This window comes from Dreissena polymorpha, chromosome 14, assembly GCF_020536995.1.
Source record: "Dreissena polymorpha isolate Duluth1 chromosome 14, UMN_Dpol_1.0, whole genome shotgun sequence".
In the NCBI taxonomy this organism is placed as follows: domain Eukaryota; kingdom Metazoa; phylum Mollusca; class Bivalvia; order Myida; family Dreissenidae; genus Dreissena; species Dreissena polymorpha.
Window position 1 is genome coordinate 35,619,881 of NC_068368.1, and position 21,167 is coordinate 35,641,047.

Genomic DNA, 21,167 nt, shown 5'->3' on the forward strand with positions numbered 1-21,167 from the left:
CGATCACGTAAAAAATCCAATATAATTAAAGGGGCAGTACTGCAAAATAAAATAAAATGCAAATATTAAAGGGGCAGTATTGTAAAATCGAATTACCAAATAAACCCAGCTATGTTTATTGAATATTTTTAGAATCAAACACATAAAACCGTAATTCCATCAATAATTCCAAATTTTAAGAGAAGAAAGATATAGTGAATCGAAAACTAACAAGCATGTGTACTGAGTTAATTAAAGTGAAAGTTTAATATAAACATTTTCTTTAGATATTTTAATTTGCGAACACGCTTCAAAACATCTCCATAAAATGACGGGTGGAAAATTCCATTAGTTAAATGCCATTTTAAAGAAACATTATATTTTGTAATGAAATCACCATACTTTGAGTGAAATTTAGCAATTTACGTCGTAGGTTATGATAAAAAAACTTGTTTGAGCAATTTCTTCGTTAATATACGATTACGATCATTACAAGCTTGAAGACATGAACATGCTCTGGTGTAACGTACCAACTTAGAAATGTAAATACCATACTGTGCCCGTATTCACCAACAATTCTTACTTGAGAATAAAGAATAAAGAAAATTCTTTATTCTTTACTTTTCTAAGAACGTTCTTAGGTCGATTCTTTATCGGTATTCACCAACGCTATTTTTAGCGTTCTTTACTTAGAATTATTTGTTATTGATGTAAGCGACCTTGGTACCCGGCATTTTCGGTAACGCATATAAAACTCGGAACCGTTTACGTGTCTTCTGTCACAACATACAAGATGGCGGACAACAACGCTAACGTTGCTATCAATGCTACTAGTAGAAATCGTTGGGCCGAACAGGAGGAAACTGTTATAGCCAACGAAATAATTAAGAACTATGATGTCCTGTTCGGCCCAATGACCGGTTGTGGCTCACTTAAAATTGGAGAGGTTCGAAGGAGAGGCTGGGAAGCCGTGGCAAATGTTCTAAACTGGTTTGTACTTTTGGTGTTAGCAATTTTCCAAATTTTGGAAATTCTAGCAGAAGGAATATTTGTACAGTTAATTCATTATTTTGTTTTTAATTATTGATTATAATAAAATTGTTAATTTGTGCAATGTTTAAAAACAAACAGAATGTTAAATATTATGTGACATAAATATAAAAAGCAGTAGATGATTTGAGCACAAAATATTACCATAATATAAAGTTATAATGCTTCACTATGGTAAAATTATTGTGCTACCCGGTTTCAAATATTCCAAAATATTCAACTAAACCAATATTGTGTCATTTTTCATTAATGATGTATTTCTACTAATTCATTTGTTAATATTTCATCAACAAAATTGTTTGTGTCAAACACACATGAAATGTAGAATGCAATGTGGAAAAATGTTTTGAGGAATAAACAAAACATTTCTTTTTTTTTATTCATATCTTAGACTCTATTCCTGATTTTAAAAAATGTACCCAATTGCATTCCATTTATTTCAGCCAATTTTCCACCTATAACCGCTCAGGTTCAGAGGTGAAGAAAAAATATTATAACATGAAATACAAAAGTAAGTGAAATGTAAGAAATGTACTCCTGTCTTATTTTTCTTGCTGCTTCTAATGTAATGAAGATAAAATGTTCCACATTTATTTTATTTCACATGAAAAGTGAAACATCATAGTTACTGTGTAAAAATTAGCTGAAATTTGTAATTGATTTTTTGTTATAGGTTCATGATTATATTTAAGCCTATTTTGTACATGTAATAATGTTTGTTGAAAAATCCATAATTATATTATATATATTGAGGAATTTTATAAAATTTTCAACATTGTTATATTAATAACTATCTGGTACATTGCTATTTTCACCGTCCAGCATACTTAATGTACATACTGTGCAAAGCAAGATACATGAAAAGTGCTAAAAATAGCATTAAATCAAACAATGGCGTAACTTTTGCTCCTTTTTGCTCCTAATGTTTATTTTAGACTCTTAAATTACACAGTTTCTTCTCAATTACTATAGCAAAGACAAAAAATGATGAGATGAGGAGGCCAGGCACTGGAGGAGGGCCCCGGGTGAAACAGTTCACCATTCCGGAGGGGATTCTCCTTCAGCATTTTGGGGATTCCGCCTCTGTGGCAGGGGTCCCCAATGCAATTGGCACTGATGGTTTGTACAGTTTTTATAGAATTTTTTATCATTATAATATCTTTTTTTTTTGGCATTATGCTTTGGTATTCATTCTTCAATGAAGGGAATGTTTAACAAGATATTATTAATTTATGACCAGAATGAAATACATATCATGTTTAAGTGCATTAGAAAAGTATGTTATTAAAGATTCATCATAACTCACCTTAGTCTGTTTGTTGGTATTGTTTTCAGTCGATGTAAAAAGTGATGTGTGATTGTTAATTATAAACTGTTAAATGTTTTAAAATTATTTGTATGGCTTTTTTTTCTTAGCTCCAGAGGGTGCTTCAATAAACATCATTGAACTGGGCAAGATGCCAATAGGTAAACAATTAATGTAGATTATGCTCTTCATCTTGGTTAACCCTTTGAATGCTGGGTTATTTTGTCTTCTGCTAAAATGTCGTCTGCTGAATTTCTAAAATTAGCTTTTTCTTTGATTTTTTTCAAAGAATACTATCAGAATAGCAAACAGTTTGGATCCTGATGAGACGCCACGTTCTGTGGCGTCTCATCTGGATCCAAACTGTTTTGCAAAGGCCTTCAAAATTCGGTTCCCACACTGAAAGGGTTAATTACATGATGGTGAATGGAGAGAGCTTTTGTATTAAACATAGCATGTTAATAAATTTCTATCAATTCATTACTCACTTTGTAATATTGTTAAAATGGGGTGCCAAAGCTATGTGTAGTTGAGCAAAATATCTTTTATATGATAATATATACATTTTTTTAATATCGTTGTTAAATACTAGATCATTTTGCTTCGTTTATTACACAGATGGTAGCACTTGCATGACGTTCAAGATAGATGAAAGAGGTAAGTGACGGGGGGCCTTATTTTTACGTTAAATTTTTGGTGAACAAAAAATAAATATGAAAAACTTATTGAAGTATGAAAGTTGCGTAAGTAAATTCATGACAAATAGGTAAATTGGTTGAAAAAGTCCATTTTAAATTAAACAAATGACACCAAGAAGTTTAGCCTTTGAGTTAAATTAGTTTTATGATAAACTTTGTTAATAATACTTGAAGGGGTGCATTACTTTATTTTCATTATTTTCATTAATAACAAAAATTGTTTTATATTTGAAGGACTAGGAGCTCAGAAGACGTCAAGTGTAATCCAACGTGCACTGGAAGATGAAGCTACAACATGTATATCAGGGACCAGTGAGTATTATAAGAACATTATTTCACCAAATGCATACATATTAAATTCATCCCTATCATATGAAGCATTTAATATCACTGTGTTTTTTCCAAAAATAAAAAATTGAAACATTGAAATATAACTTTCCAATTGAATGAAACATCATTTATGTTATCCATGTAATTGTGTGGGGTCACAAGCTAGTTAGGTCAATTCCACACCAATGTGCAGGTATGAAAGTGAGGTTTAATTTTTGCCAAATCTATAAGTCCATTTCAATGCACTTTCAGGATTCCTATGATTGAATAATTGTTTTACAGAGACCAATACCAAATCAATGAAAATGGCCAACAAAAACCATAGTAAAAGAGGTAAACAATTATTTAATATTCACATGTACATTTATATGTATTACAATATTCCATTTTTGCAAATCTTTCAATGCTAGCAACATATAGATAATTAACCTGTATATTATTCATGGAACTGAATCATGGAACACACACAAAAATGACAAATATTTATAAATGAGACATGGAACTGAAGCATGGATTACAACATACATATAAACTAGATTAACAACAATAACTAAACTTGTTTAAGTCAATGTTCAAGAAGCACTGCTTCTGATGCAGGTAATGACATATGTAAATGTAATTATGTCAATATGACAAATGTGAACAAGCAATTACTTAATTTTAGTTTAAACCTATTTATTTGAGCTCGATTGCATCGAAAGCCTAAGGCTTATTGAAACGCTCTTGAGTCTGTTTCCTGGGCCTAGAACCAGTACTTGGTGTCTTTGGGGGAAATCTAAAGAAAGCTCCCACGGTGGGGTCGAACCCGTGATCTCCCGGTCGCTAGGCGGACACCATATCCATTACACCACGGCGACCTATAAAGCAATTACTTGATGTGTCATTTCTTCAAATGGTTTTCACTATATGTTTTATGAGATATGCACGAAATGGACATAATTAAGAAGGTTAAATCGATTTAGCAAATTTAACTTTTTTTTATTCCATGATTTATGGTATTTTTTGCATTGATAACAAAAAACCTTATAAATTTTAATACAATGTTGTTATTTGTTTCAGCTAGGGCAAGTTTTCAACAAATTGGCTGAGGACAACCTAATAGCAGAAAAGAAGAACATCCATCTGCAGAAAGTAAATCTAAGATTAAAGAATCAATTGATACTGGCACAACTGAAAGTTGCTAGATTAAAGGCCCAAAAAATTGAAGAAGAAATTAAAATGTTAAAAGCTTCAAGCAATGAATGTTAACCCTTTACAGTTACGCATTTTCACACATTTGTAGTCCCTTAAAAAGTTATATTTTATTTAAGACCTTTATTTCTAGATTCAAGTTGTTAAGGCTTCATATCCAAACCTTAGATACTGATGAGCAGCAAACAGCATAAAACCTGAACAGCCTGCGAGTTACTCGCAGGCTGTTCTGGTTTTATGCTATTTGCCCATAGCCATTTTCACTTTGCTTCTAAGTGGGAAAGGGTTAAATCTACAGTCTCAAATGATGCCATCCAAATTGTTATTATTGATATTTTACACAAAGTTTTGAAGTTATTTTTAAGAAGATGGATGTTCTTCTTTTCATTATTTAACCCATTTATGCCTAGCGTCTAGAAAAAAGGCCTTGGCAAACAGCATAGACTCAGATGGGACGCCGCATCATGTGGCGTCTCATCTGGGTCTACGCTGTTTTCTGAATATAATTTTTGTACGAAATATTATAAATATAGAAATATATAGGCTCAAATTCACCAAACAGTTCTTATCCCCCGCCAGGGGCAGAGGGATATTGTTTAGGCGTTGTCCGTCCGGCCGGCTGTCCATCCGGCACTTTTGTGTCCGGAGCCATATCTTGGAAGGGCTTTGGCGGATTTCATTGAAACTCCGTATGATTATATATATGGATAAGAGGATGATGCTTGCCACATGGCATTGTACACCACCGGTTAATAATGGAGTTATGGCCCTTTGTATCTTGAAAAAATGCTTTTTTATGTGACAAAGCTCCAGCGGGGGATATCAATTTAACGAATTTGCTTGTTTGACTTAAGTCTAAGAATAAATAAGATTCTGTTAATAAGAAAATTCAAGTATGGCTTGAATTTTGAGTCAAACATGGCATATACCACCTCTATCAGCAACATACTTCGTGTAAAACATTGTCAATGACATAATCACCAGTGGTAGAATGTATATATTTAAATGCTGGGTGTTTTCTTCTTGGTTCTAAGTCTATTTGTTATTCTTAAATCTAATAATTGATTGGTGAATACGGACCCAGGTTGATTAATGTAAAATGTTACCAGTAATTATAAAGAAGCTTTATCTGTGTGCCTGAATAGGACTATGTCGCTGATATTTAATATAAATTTGTCATTTTACTTGAGAAGATGAATGTTATTCTTACTTAAATAGATGGATGTTATTCTTTTCATTATTTGTTCAATTGAAAAATCTGTTGACTAAGTGTTGTCTTACAATGTTCCCAACATGGTTTCCATATATGTCAACATTTTATACAGTAATATATGTCACTGCTGTTGCCAATATTCAAATAGCTTACTATCTATAAGTGTATTTGTTTGAATTATTGCTAGTATCAGCTCATCGTGTACCTTATTAGACAATTATGTTTGTAAACTACCATTTCTGTTGTTCTCTTGTTTAATTAAATATTACTATTTGCAGAAACAATAAATTGCTGTGGATATTTGTTAGTAAAACTATCTTCTATGTACTGTAATTGCATTTTCTGTTAGGGATTATCTAGTACTACATATTTCACAGATTTTCTGGATGTTTTATTCATAATAAATTTCAGAATACCACAACTTAATTAAAGTTTTGTTATGATTTATCTCACAGACCGCTCGATTTTTAACTAAAACATAGATAAGCATGCTTGTTTGCCGTAATTCTTGTAAGCTTATTATTTTATGGTAGACATACCAAAGGATACTTTCATGAATATAAAAATACACATGCAAATTAATTTTTGTGTTTGAAAAGTATTTTTGCTTAGCTCAAGGCAATATTGATAACAACAAGTGAGTGTCTGTAATATTATTACACTGATGTGTGTAATAATTTAAATAGTTTCAGACAAAAAACCCTGGGTAGAACCAGTACTCATTATGAATGCATATTAATTGAATATAACAATAAATCAAGTAATTTTCCTGGGTATGGTTATTATAACCAGTAGTACCATTACTTACAAAGTATACATATTAATTTAACAACATATTTAGAACATAATAAAGTCATGTTCCTGGGTAGAACCAGTACTTGACACAGAAATACATGAATTCAATGAGAACATAATCAAGTTTCCTGGGTAAGGTTAGTAGAACCGTACTTAGAAAGTATACATATTAATTTTACAACATAATAAAGTCACGTTCTTGGGTAGAATTAGAACTTGACACAGGAAAACATGTTACAGTTTAGAATTAGGCAATAAGAGGTTTCAATATTGCAAATTGCCGTTCTTAAACAGACAAATTCATAGCACAACAATTGAAATGCTGAAATGAAAATTACCGAAAGATAAGTACATTTACACACATTTCAACAGTGTTGGAATAACATTATTCATAAAAGATTATGAACAAGCATAACAAGTTTGTAATAATGTGCATTACAATTTTGACATGAAAACCGCTCCATAGTAAAGACATACATGTTATTTTTAAAGTTAAATGTTATTCATCTTGTCTTATAACCAAAATTATTACATCATGTTGAATGAGAAAGTGTTTGTGTTGAACATAAAATGTTGATAAATAGTTGACTAGAACATTATATCAAGATAAGAAGTGCAGTGAAATGAAAGGGAGCTTACCCCTGAGTTAAAATTACAGAAACTGTAACATGAACTACAGAGTTACCTCTCTTTCAAATAACATAAAGTCTCCACTAAAATCTGGAAATCAGTGGAAACAGCTGTGTACAATCTTAAAAGTTATGAGACTAATTCACATATAGTACAGTACAGTTAAAGACTATTAAAAGTTAAACGCATCACACTTTTTAGAGAAGTTTAACTCATCACACTTTTTAGAGAAGTTTAACTCATCACACTTTTTAGAGAAGTTTAACTTATCACACTTTTTAGAGAAGTTTAACTCATCACACTTTTAAGAGAAGTTTAACTCATCACACTTTTAGAGAAGTTTAACTCATCACACTTTTTAGAGAAGTTTAACTCGGTACATTATTTAATTTAATTGAAAAATCTCTGAACTAGTTGTTGCCTTACAATGCTACCAACATGGTTTGCATTTATTTCAACATTTTCATGATAAACATGTTCTTCAAAAACATCATCCAAATAATCCTCTTCAAGGATATCCCCATGTTCAATTCCAAAATTGTGCATAACTACACACGCAGTGATATAGGTCACTGCTGTCGCCAAGTCAGTCCTTATCCCGTAATGGAGTATTGCGAATCTTCTTTTTAGAATACCAAAGGTCTGCTCCACAAGCACTCTTGTTTTGCACAGAGCCAGATTAAACTGCTCTTGATTCTGTGCTTCGGGGGTTCGGAAAGGAGTCATCAGGTAGGGTGTACATGGGTACCACGAGTCTCCAAGAATGAAGCCATTATGAGCTCCTGTTCATAAATAAAACATTCTTCTGTTAATAAAATTAGTCAACGTGTAAACACTTAGCAATTTTGAGGTCAAAGGTAAATGACACAAGGGTTTATCCATTTTAACTAGGTTTTCAGAAGGAAAAAACTAGTTATCAGATTGCTGAATGTCGGCGGGCGGGCAGACTAAAGTATTTTAATTACTCATAAAACGTATCATGTTAATTAAATCCTATTGTATTGTTTTAAATGTATTTAACCTTTTATGACACAATTAAATCCTATTGTATTGTTTTAAATGTATTTAACCTTTTATGACACAAGTTGTATGTAATTTGCTTAGTCATAACCATAGACATGTGTATCTGATATATAGCTACCTTGTTCGAACTGGTTCCGTAGATGACACTCTCTCCATATTCTCGCATCATGTGTGCTTCCTGGCCATTTAGCTGTTAAGCTCCTCACATTTTTGCTGTGGTCACATACCATCTAAATATAAAATAATAATACATAATTTATTATACTATTAGTTTTTAATTATACTGATATCATAGTGAATAATGTTAGTGCTATTGAAAATAGAATATTTAATATTAGTTATTGTCATACATCAGTGATCAAACAACACATAATTATGTGTACTGAAAAACTTTGATGTGGCAAAAGCAAACAAGATAACATACTTGCACGTTCAAAGAATGGTAGCCTTTTCTATTTATGAAATCGGCTTCGTGGTTCTTTGGCCTTTGAATGCGAACATGAGTTCCATCAATCAGTCCGATTACATTTGGAAATCCTGAATAATCAATAAGATTATTATTTAACAATTATGTTCATTTATTTAGGACAGGTAAATGAAATTCAGCTGGCATGACTGAATCATTTCTTCAGCACAACGTCTTAATTCCCGTAACATTGGAGTACAATTGTAATAAAATCTGCAAAAAAATGGTGTTATAGACATGGAGCGAAAATAAAATAGGTATCGAGGACCTACAGACTGATGGGAAGACTAACAGCGTTGTTAAATCCCACACATCCTTTGAGGGGGGACTTTACAAAGACAGATACATATGCAGGTGTGGAGGATACCATGCTAAAACCAAGAGTGAATTGAGATTAAAAGAAGGGTACATGAATGTATAATTATTTAATCATAACACTGTTATATTCCATGGAATGATATAAAAATGGCATTTACAGTAAAGAGTGAAGATATAATATTACAATAACTGCGAATTAGGAACGTAATGAAACAAATATTCAATTTGGACTAAACTCGGGTGACATCACCCTTATGTTTATATATGCTCAGCCTCTATCCCCTGTGAACTTGCCCTAGGCATAATTGCATAATGTACCAAGCTATACATAAAACTCTTAGAGAGACACACATAATAAATACTTATATTCTCATTTTGATCGATAATGCTTAACGGCAGTGCAATAACCACAATGTCGTAATTATCAAAATGTCATTTTCAGTTAAGAATGAAGATATATAATATTACAATAACTGTGAATAAACGACATGAGAGAAGTATCCTTTTTGGACTAAACTCCGGTGATATCGCCCTTCAATTAACGTATGCTTCACCTTTCTGTGAACTTGCATTTTGCCTAATGCAGAATGTATCATACAAAACATCAAAAAGATACAGTGATAAAAATTACTGAATTTAAAATAGTGTATAAATCATTGATTAAAAAAAATCACATCAAAAAATTGTTGGTCCTAACTGCGTATGTTGTTTATGCAATAACGACGACAATGCCCCCACAAAAATTAAATGCAAGTGAATGACTTCCCTTGGATAAATGTTCTCAGTCAAGTTCATTTAGACAAACACAAATCTGGCACTCACCAGCAATGGACTGAAATCTGGATTTTAGAGTTTTGCACTCTTCCCTGTCAGGAAACCGTACGTAACGGCGAGCTAGTCGAGCTATTGCTCGTCCAACTCGTCGGCAGCATTTTGATACGAATGGCTGACTGACTCGAACAGTGTCTCCTACGACGAGTTGGAAGGATCCAGTCGCCATGGCACGAAGAAATATGCACAGCTGCTGGATCGGCAGGAGAGGAGAATTCCTCAGCGTTCCAAAGTCCAGAGAATCGGCGACCAAATTTTATAAGGTCAGTATAGTTGCCGGAATAAATCGGTATCTCCTATAAACCTCCATTTCCGACAAACCGTCTAGAGGATTTTCTCTGTCAAACAATCTTCTACGCGGGACATTTTCGACGTTTTCAAACAAGATATTGGCGTAACGCATAACGCGAACGGCCATCTTGGAAGCTTAAAGAATTATTCTAAGAATGCCCCAAAGCATTCTTAGAATTTTAAAGAAAATTCTTTATTCTTAAGAATTTTCTTCAGCTAAATGAGTTCGTGCATAAGACTTAAGAATTTTTTCTTAGACTTAAGAATTTTCTTTATTTTCAAGTCTAAGAATTGCTAAAGAATTGTTGGTGAATACGGGCCCAGGTTTCCAAATCGCAACGAAAGTCTTAACTTATTGGCTTGCGGTTATAAGTAACATGTGTTATACATGCAGCTCCTTTCATTTCACAGTTGGAATCTTCAAGTTCGTTTTAAAGACAAAAGCGCCATACATACCTCGAAAATGTGAGGCATCATTATGTTAACACAAGTCAATCTAAACTAAAATCCTGTAAGCTTTCAAATTTTTAGACAAACATAGCTGCAACGTTTGCATTGAAAACATAATCAGAAACCAATCTTGATAATGATCAGCATCGGAGATGCTTGCCAAAAATCATAATTCACGGCACACACTATGTCGTATGGCTGCGTTTACATTTCTGATTTAAAAACAAGTAACAAGAAACATACGAACGTAATTTAAATGGGCATACAAAGTTTATATTCAAAACAGTTTTACAAAGTGAATTATGTATCGCATTCACTATTTATAAAAAGAGGGCAAAGGCCCGTGTGCGGTAACCTGACAGCCAAAGAAATGTTATTCATATGATCCGCTTTTGCGATGTTTGAGTAAAACATTTGGCTTCTGACTAAGCTTTTTCTGACGCCGTATTACACAGATTGCATGTGGGCACTGACATTATTGGAACAAATATTCCGAACAAGTTTTAACATTCGGCAGCAGGCTTTTGGTTGGTCGACCGTTTTGAAAGCGAGAAAAGTCTGACACGCAAATAATCATATCATCATATCATTCCAGGAAAACTGCAGCACCTTATGTAGGCAATGTTTTTTAGCAGACAATGTTCAAACTCTTCCTGGACATGTATCATGATATGAAAGAAAAAGTTATAAGCGCATGATGATTTAGGTACAATCATCATCGCCATCATCATCATCATCATCATCATCATTATCATCATCATCATCATCATCATCATCACCATCACCATCATCATCATCATCATCATCATCATCATCTTAGGTATCATTTTAATAATTGTAATCATCTTCAGAAAGAAGCATTCTGTGTTAATTAAGCCAAAATTATAAGCTAAACTAATACATTCCATACCCGCTATAATTTTCAACAATTTTCGATGACATTCTAGATATCATGAGAACAAATATTCTGGGTAGGTTTCATGAAGATTTGGCGAAAATGCGAATTCTGGAATATTTCCAAAGTTTTAATGCAGGCATATTAGAAAAACTGCCTCACCCTCTGGCAGCCCTGTTCTTGAAACAGACTGGTACCACTTTCAAACATGGGCTATATATCATATGGACAATCCTTCGGAGCAAGTTTCGTAATATTGGACTATACATTTGACATGTTCTGGTTTATGTAGATTGAACTTAAACTGCTCCGACAAGTTAAAGCCATATTTTTCAACGTCTCTTTATTACTATTTTAATACAAGTACATTCAACATGTACGTTATAGGTTCCTAACTAGAAGATTGTACCTCTATTTTATATTGAATTTATATATATATATTAACATAGTGGGGAAAGTATCAGCATAATGATTTTACAACGTTTTGTGTATTTGTAAATATTAACTGTCAAACACTACAGCTGCATTTGTAATTAGTTAATGAACGCAATTGTTGATAACATAAATGACTAAATTGCTTTGCGTAACGTGAAAAAAATAGCCGTATCACTAGAACAAATGCAAATAGAACTTGTATGGTATCTATAAAATCCATCGCATATTACTTCAGAACAGCGGATACTTGATTCGTTTTCTACTGTGGTTCTAAACTACTCATAATAAACAATTAGATAATTAATTTCATCTCAAATTAACGGCATGCTAAATTATATATAGTTTAAACATTATAAAATGGCACAGTTATAATCTAGAAATAGTGTCATGTCGTAACAATTAAGAAGAGCATTCAAATAATATTGAACGTCTGCCGTTAAAACCTTGACAATGTCAGGCACTCGTTTGTAAACAAAATTTAATCCTAACTGAAATCCTACATCTAAGTTTGCTTCCAATCTATAAGACCATAGCTGCAACTTAAATAAATCAAGCAAGAACCTTCGTTGATAATAATTAGCATAGGAGAGATAAGGTCATTCTTGTCATACGAGCACCTCTGAAACAAAATCCCATATTTCACGACTCATATAATCTGGATTCGGTCATCAAAGAACACATAACGATAAAAAATATTAACGTTAAAGTGATGTAAATATCTACACACAAACAAGTAAATATCCTCCTGCCCGAGAACTTTTAAATTGTGTTTACATGATGGTGCAATAATTCTTTCTTTGAGGTTTTTCTTTTCCGAATATCAGAAAAGGATTTCTTGCATTGATTTCATGTATATATTCATTTGTCGATGGCTTTATGGAAATAAAAATTGGACTGTTTCTACTTACCTGTGTTATTGTCTAAAATGCAGCCTCATCTATTTAATTGAATACAATTCTGGATATTACTTACACTGCTTTGTTCCTTTATTGTTTACACACGCATAACGTTTTTTCAACCAAAGATCTTGTACTGCGATTTACACAACACATCTATACTATGCGTTTATTTTGAATTATTCTTTAATTAAAAAAAAGGATTCTTCGTAAATTCTAGGTTTATTTTCAAGACAGTTTCACGAAGAGAAGAAGGTTATGCTATAACTATTTATTATTGCATAAACTCTATCTATAATGCCCTCTGGCGGGGTGCAGAAACTTGGCAAAAGGAGGGCTTGAACGGGAGAAATCGTGTATTAACAATGCGATTCACGTGCCGTTCAAGCCCTGTTATGTGTTTTTCATATCCATAACTTGGTCCACGCGCAGTTACTTCCCTTCTCCAGCCTTCGACGACTTTCCAAGCATAAATGGGGAACTGAATAAGCACCAGTTTCCTCATGCATGCATGGATAATGAATATTTCAATCCACTTTTCAAGTTATACCATCTGCACTCTCTTGACAACAGCTTTTATTTTATTGGCAACGTCAATAAAGTTAAGGTTTTTTACTCAACACTTTCAAAAGACTATGCCGTAAATGTAAGTGTTTATGTACCTTTAATGTTTCTTCTGTAAATTCAAAAATAATTCTTCATTTCTTACTTTGCGCGGCTGCATTTCAACTTTGCATTAATCCACTGTTTAAACACATTTAAAATCGAAAACTGCCTATCCGAAGGAAAAGCCTCGTCATTTCGGATGATGACCGAGTGAGGCATAGGTAACACACAACATTGAACTGTATTGAAATAATCGAATTATTTTGTCGATGTCGAATGAACAAAATATATAGTTTTCAATGTTATTTAACATTATTTTGGTATGTGTGATTTGTTTATGCAATAATAGCGAAAATACCCATTTTCTCGGACATGATCATCTGCGGGCGCTCTCAAAATCCGTTCCTGCCCTCGTGAACGGATTTTTCGAGCGCCCGCAGATTATCATGCCCTCGAAAACGTGTATTATCACCTTTTCCGGGTAGTCCTATAGGCATTTGCGCGTGTAAAAAACGTTAAAATAGGCCGACTTTGACCGCGATTTACAGACTGAATCTGAACCTGCCTTAAAATATTTTTAGATGGTTAGAAACTGTGAGGGTTCTCCTGTACTACAATACCATTATAATTAATATCGAGTCAATAATACTGTTTTATAACCCCGTTTACCTTTTCCGGGTTTTCCTTAAGGCATTTCCGTGTGTAAAAAAACCCGTTAAAACAGGCTGACTTTGACCGGGATTTACAGGCGGACTCTGACCCTGCCATAATTTATTTTGACATGGTTAATAAGTGTGGAGTATCTTCTTTACAACGGTACCATTATAATTAATATCGGACGAATAATAATGCATTTATAACCATTTTCGCTTTGATGCTTCGCCTTATTTCATATTATGCTTTCTCACAATATTTTTTACATATTTAGAAACAGTGGAACAATACCGTAACAACGGTACCAAAAATGTATGGTCGGTTGGGAAAAGGATGCTTTTATAACCCCTTTTAGCTTTTCCGTGTTTTCCTCAAGACATTGTTCTGTGTTAAAAAAAACACGGTATTTTTCGTTCAACTTTTACCGCACAGCGATTTACAGGTTAACACTGTCCCTGCCATAAAATATTTTAACATTATTAGAAACTGTAGAGGATCTTCTTTACAACGGTACCATTACAATTAATATCGGACGAATAATAATGCATTTATAACCATTTATATCGGTTCCGGGTTTTCTTTTCGGCATTTGCGTGTGTAAAAAAAACCGTTAAAACAGGCCGACTTTGTCCGCGATGTACAGGCCGACTACGACCCTGCCATAAAATATTTTGATATGGTTAGAATCTGTAGAGGATCTTCTTTACAACGGTACCATTATAATTAATATCGGACGGATAATAATGAAGTTATAACCATTTATATCGGTTCCGGGTTTTCTTCTCGGCATTTGCGTGTGTAAAAAAAACGTTAAAACAGGCCGACTTTGTCCGCGATTTACAGGCCGACTACGACCCTGCCATAAAATATTTTGATATGGTTAGAATCTGTAGAGGATCTTCTTTACAACGGTACCATTATAATTAATATCGGACAATAATAATGAAGTTATAACCATTTATATCGGTTCCGGGTTTTCTTTTCGGCATTTGCGTGCGTAAAAAAAAACGTTAAAACAGGCCGACTTTGTCCGCGATTTACAGGCCGACTACGACCCTGCCATAAAATATTTTGATATGGTTAGAATCTGTAGAGGATCTTCTTTACAACGGTACCATTATAATTAATATCGGACGAATAATAATGAAGTTATAACCATTTATATCGGTTCCGGGTTTTCTTCTCGGCATTAGCGTGTGTAAAAAAAAAACGTTAAAACAGGCCGACTTTGTCCGCAATTTACAGGCCGACTACGACCCTGCCATAAAATATTTTGATATGGTTAGAATCTGTAGAGGATCTTCTTTACAACGGTACCATTATAATTAATATCGGACGAATAATAATGCATTTATAACCATTTATATCGGTTCCGGGTTTTCTTCTCGGCATTTGCGTGTGTAAAAAAAAACGTTAAAACAGGCCGAGTTTGTCCGCGATTTACAGGCCGACTACGACCCTGCCATAAAATATTTTGATATGGTTAGAATCTGTAGAGGATCTTCTTTACAACGGTACCATTATAATTAATATCGGACGAATAATAATGAAGTTATAACCATTTATATCGGTTCCGGGTTTTCTTTTCGGCATTTGCGTGTGTAAAAAAAACCGTTAAAACAGGCCGACTTTGTCCGCGATTTACAGGCCGACTACGACCCTGCCATAAAATATTTTGATATGGTTAGAATCTGTAGAGGATCTTCTTTACAACGGTACCATTATAATTAATATCGGACGAATAATAATGAAGTTATAATCATTTATATCGGTTCCGGGTTTTCTTCTCGGCATTAGCGTGTGTAAAAAAAAACGTTAAAACAGGCCGACTTTGTCCGCGATTTACAGGCCGACTACGACCCTGCCATAAAATATTTTGATATGGTTAGAATCTGTAGAGGATCTTCTTTACAACGGTACCATTATAATTAATATCGGACGAATAATAATGCATTTATAACCATTTATATCGGTTCCGGGTTTTCTTCTCGGCATTTGCGTGTGTAAAAAAAAACGTTAAAACAGGCCGACTTTGTCCGCGATTTACAGGCCGACTACGACCCTGCCATAAAATATTTTGATATGGTTAGAATTTGTAGAGGATCTTCTTTACAACGGTACCATTATAATTAATATCGGACGAATAATAATGAAGTTATAACCATTTATATCGGTTCCGGGTTTTCTTCTCGGCATTTGCGTGTGTAAAAAAAAACGTTAAAACAGGCCGACTTTGTCCGCGATTTACAGACCGACTACGACCCTGCCATAAAATATTTTGATATGGTTAAAATCTGTAGAGGATCTTCTTTACAACGGTACCATTATAATTAATATCGGACGAATAATAATGAAGTTATAACCATTTATATCGGTTCCGGGTTTTACCATAAAGATTTCCGGATAGTTCCGGGTTTTATACCTCGCCTTAAATTACATTGGTTTATCAACACATTCTTTATTTCGACACCGCTTCTACTTGTTTGCGTCATACGAGTAACGAACAGCGCAGAAAAGATTATCGAGCGAGCCAAAACAATAATGAATACACTTACAGTTTCCGTTCCATGAAAGTACTCGATGTAAGATGACTGCCTTTAGAGAAATAAACGCGATGTACAATAAGGAAAATATTTATTTCAACGAAAACACATCAACCACTTTAAGGGGAAACAAACATACCGAAACGTTACATTAAAGGCTGGAATTGTTTTGATATAAAGCTCACATAGCACGTTGTTTTCGTGTAAATAATGATAATACCGTATTAGTAAAAGGAATACCGATACATAGCCACTGGTTTTGAACAATTATAAATCTATTTATCAGTTGTTCGCCTACGTACATAACCTGTGTTGCATTCAGTCATCTTTCTCAATAAAATAATGTTTACCCTTTAATATTATCATCTTATATCATTGTTTATTTTATTTTTTTATTTCATAAACACAATTGATATCAACATACAAATTAACCAATTACAATTATTCATAATAAGTTTAAACCTATTTATTGTAGCTCGATTGCATCGAAAGGGTAGAACCAGTACTCGTTGTCAATGGGGGGATCTAAAGAGCGCTGGTGATCGAAGACGGGATCTCCCGGTCATTTGGATGACATCATATCCATTCCGCCACATCGAAATTAATACCAGAAAGTGCATCCGATACGAGATTTACAGTAAACATACGGTTTAATTTTAGGTGTTCATACATTTCTTTTACCAAATCCAATACATATCTACCAAACTCATGCATGTACCTTTAATGACATTCATGCATTCATGTTTAGTGTTATTTCGAAAAACGAAGAGGCGGCATTTTAATACCAGAGAGGCACGCCGACAGCAAAGATGGATGTCGTGAAATCGCCCGCACACATCGTTATAGTGTTCCTTCTCTTTGGTACCATTGGGGCATCGGAACCAACGTGTTTGTCACGTTTTGACTACGAAGAGAAAATGCTGCTTAAGATACGGAGATTTGAAGACGCTCTTGAGAAGTTCGACAAGAAGATTACCAACATTATGGATACGTTGGAAGATAACGAAAGAAAGAGGAACAGTGAGACAAAGGCGACAGTGGATGAAGCAAAACTCAACATGAAGCTTGTATTGGAAGAAATAAAACAAAACAAAAATGTTCTAATGAACGACTCAAGAAATCTTCAAACGCTGTTGCGAGAAGAGGAAGCACTAAAAGCTCAGATGATGACATAATTATCTTGACAGGCTGAAAAACGCTACAAAAGGTATTGTTTCAACAATATATTAATTCAATAATCAATCGTTCTAAAGTAAACAGAGTAAATAAATATAATGGGATTTGTCATTATTTGTTGAATATTGTGCAACAAATAATTACTACGTTATTGTTTATTGTAAAGAAGCCACCTTGTCAAATTTGTCATACAATTCACAGCAAATTTTCGCGCATGAACCATTGAATAGATCAATTATTACTTAAGAAGGAAAGAAATGACGTTCAGCGAATGTTTGCAGGTGTTGGCACTCAATAAACGTACGCAAAAATGTTCTGTTATTAAAATCTTAAAAGGTCCTTTTCACGTTTTGGTAAATTGACAAAATTTAAATTGTTTATGTCATATTCGCAAAGTTTCGTTGTTGTTATGATATTTGTGACGAAACAGTAATACTAAACATTTTCCATGCTCTACAATATCCATTATATCCATCGGTTGTCGATTTAATTCTGAAAATTATAACGACGAAAAAGATTGAATAATTTGGAGAGTTCTGTGATTATCGTTATATTTTGTGATACTACGAGGATTGCTTATATAAAGTATAAAATACATCAGTTATTGTGTGAGCACGGACGGGTCTAAGCGATAGACTTTTACCCCAAGTGCCAGTGGTTCGAGCCCAGTTGAGGGTTACTTTTTATCTTTCTTTAACTTTATTCTTTTCTTTTTTGCTGGTGCTGTTTAGATTCAATGTTTACATTAATCAATATAAAGCATTTAATTATAAACTTCAATACATGCCAAAATCTGTGAAAAGGCCCCTTTAAGAGAAGATTTTAGACACTCTTTGAATAGTTCTACATATGAACGCTTTATTTAAAATAGAGAATACACCGTGTAATATTTAAATAAATTTAAAGTCATGTATTGCATAATAAAATACTTGCCATATTTACAAATGAGCCGAATTTTTACATCACATATGGTTAAAACATATGTCCGTAATAGTGTTTCGTTTTTGTGTTGCCATAGATCGAAAAGTATAATATGATGACATTACGAAAGTTAGTGCAGGCAGTTAATAGACAGTAAATATAATGCTTCTTCTATGTATGTGGGCTTTACACAAAAAAGTTGAACAAAGTCGCGCCATGTAAATCATTTAGAATTACAATTAGGCGTCATCCTATAGACGTTAGTATGTTTAGTTTTTAGTGGTGTTTAGTTTAAATGTTTAAAAGGTTCTTCTAACCGAGTTTGTTAAACAATGGTAAGCGATGTGTGTTTCACTTTCTGCGGACCAGTTTTGTACAGATGGACATCTTCGTATTTTAAGTGTTCACACAGGATCCTCAATTCCCAATCCTGATTGGTAAAATAACAGGTTTTACCTAAGCTATTGCAGAACATTTACCCGTTCGGATTTTCTGACGTGAAGATTGTATACATCATTTATTAAGGCATGTTGTCCAAGTACGACTATAGTTGTATATTTCCTTATAGTTTCATAAAAGACTAATCGAACTTGACTATTCATACTTCATATCGACAACAAAACAAAGGTTTAAGGTGGGGTTTTCAAGTTTCAGGTTTACTATCGTGCGATCCGTTCGCATGTCGGATAACTGTACCGATCCCATTGGCAGAATGTGCAGTGTACAAGATTTTTACAATTGAATACATAAACAATTCTCAAACAATATTGTATTATTTTCCAGACGATGCGGCAATAGCGTTCACAGCCAGTGTTCCGGTAGATTCTCCCTTTCGATTCGGCACGGTCCTCACCAACATTGGTGGTCACTATAATCAGAATACAGGGAGCTTCACTTGCGCTGTTCCAGGGCTGTATTATTTCAGTTACCATTTGGTGAAGAAGAGAGCCGATCCTAGAGTAGATGCGTGTGGCTGTAGCCTCGGAAAAAACGTTGTCTCTGTTGGGATAAAAGCATACATAGATCCGCAAGATCCTTTTACTTCAGGGGGTGCAGACATGAGAAGCTACGGCGTAAGCAACGGGGCGTACCTAAACCTTTTCAGAGGGGACACAGTCCAACTGGTCGACTGTTCGTCGGTCAACTATTTTGAGAGCTGGTCTTCGTTCAGTGGGGTTCTCGTCAAGGCTTTTTAGCTTTTCCGTTTTGACGCTTATGTGGAAATGTTATTGCTGTTGATAAATTCACATACAATCTGTTATTCTGAAAATAAATGTACTAGACTCACTGACTTTTAGAGTGTGTGTACAGTAGCAGCCTATTGACTTCTTTAACGTATTGTGTATTTTTGTTTAAACCGTCTTTCTTTATATATCATTTCCAGTATAGTTAAAATAGCAGTACCAGTGATAAATATAGCAAATATACCAAATATCAGTTTGAATATATCTATGAAATCGATTACAAATTACCTAAAATTAGCAGATGCGTTATTTGTTTTCTACCTCTTTAACGTTATACTTTCAATCTTTGGTAATCGTTATTGAATTACATGTTTTGTTTTTATTACAGCTCCTTAAATGGCAAAGTTGGAATCTTGAATACAGGTCATGTCGTAACAGTTAAGAAAAGCAAACATTAAATAAATAGTGCAATAAAAACCTAGCAATTTGTCCGGCAACATTATGCCAAAATAATTAATATTAACTGAAACCATAATATTAGTTTGCTTTAAATATAGTAGAAAACCATAACTATAGCGTTATTTTTAAACAAAAATGAAAACGATATACTAATGCATTGATCATAATTGGAGAGATAAGGTCAATCTATAGGAGAAAACTTGCACAAATGATAGCTCAGGACTCATGCAATCACGGTACGCACCATGTCGTAAGGCTGCGTTAACGTTTGAGATTGCGTCAACGAACAAATTACAACAAAAAGATAACGTTTAAAGTAATGTAAATATCTTTTAAAATTCAACCAGTAGACCGTTGGTCGAAAACTATTACCCTTTTTTCTTAAGAATTGTATTAATCCCGATTAATTCGGAATCGCATCTGCAAAAGTGTTCTATATGTATGTCGTTTATATCTTACAATTGCTTAAATCGCTGAAATCACATGGGAATATTTTTACTTAAATATTGTTTAATAACAATTTAAGTATATTAATCGAAATCTGGCTACTACAAACATCGTTTAAGTTTGATTTGTGTTTTTAACTCCACTAGCCAAAGGCCATGTCATGGTCCTGTGTCCGTCGTGTGTGCGTGCGTGCGTGCGTCCGTGCGTGCGTGCGTTAACTTTTTCTTTAAACATCTTCTTCTCCTAAACTACTGGTCCAATTCTGATGAAATTTCTCAGGAATGTTCCTGTGGTGAACCTATTTCAAATTTGTTCAAATTATGCCCCTGGGGTCAAATGTGACTTTACCCCTGGGGGTAAAAAAATTGAAAATTTGCTTA

General features: G+C 33.8%; 1 protein-coding gene and 2 long non-coding RNA genes across 3 annotated transcripts in view; 2 read left to right on the forward strand and 1 right to left on the reverse strand.

The window, feature by feature from the left end:
• Positions 1-772: 772 nt before the first annotated feature.
• Positions 773-21,167, forward strand: part of LOC127857288 (uncharacterized) — a 76,647-nt gene continuing 56,252 nt past the window's right edge. Inside the window, exons 1-3 of the mRNA XM_052393700.1 lie at positions 773-969; positions 1,473-1,540; positions 2,002-2,148. Of these exons, the coding sequence (XP_052249660.1) occupies positions 773-969; positions 1,473-1,540; positions 2,002-2,148 (412 nt within the window). The remainder of the gene's footprint in view (positions 970-1,472; positions 1,541-2,001; positions 2,149-21,167) is intronic.
• LOC127857103 (uncharacterized) lies at positions 7,626-9,927 on the reverse strand. The gene is made up of 4 exons (XR_008038338.1): positions 9,822-9,927; positions 8,640-8,752; positions 8,334-8,445; positions 7,626-7,974 (listed from the first exon to the last, which is right to left on the reverse strand). It is a non-coding gene; the product is annotated as an uncharacterized LOC127857103 (long non-coding RNA).
• Positions 17,413-20,178, forward strand: LOC127857104 (uncharacterized). The gene is made up of 2 exons (XR_008038339.1): positions 17,413-17,807; positions 19,481-20,178. It is a non-coding gene; the product is annotated as an uncharacterized LOC127857104 (long non-coding RNA).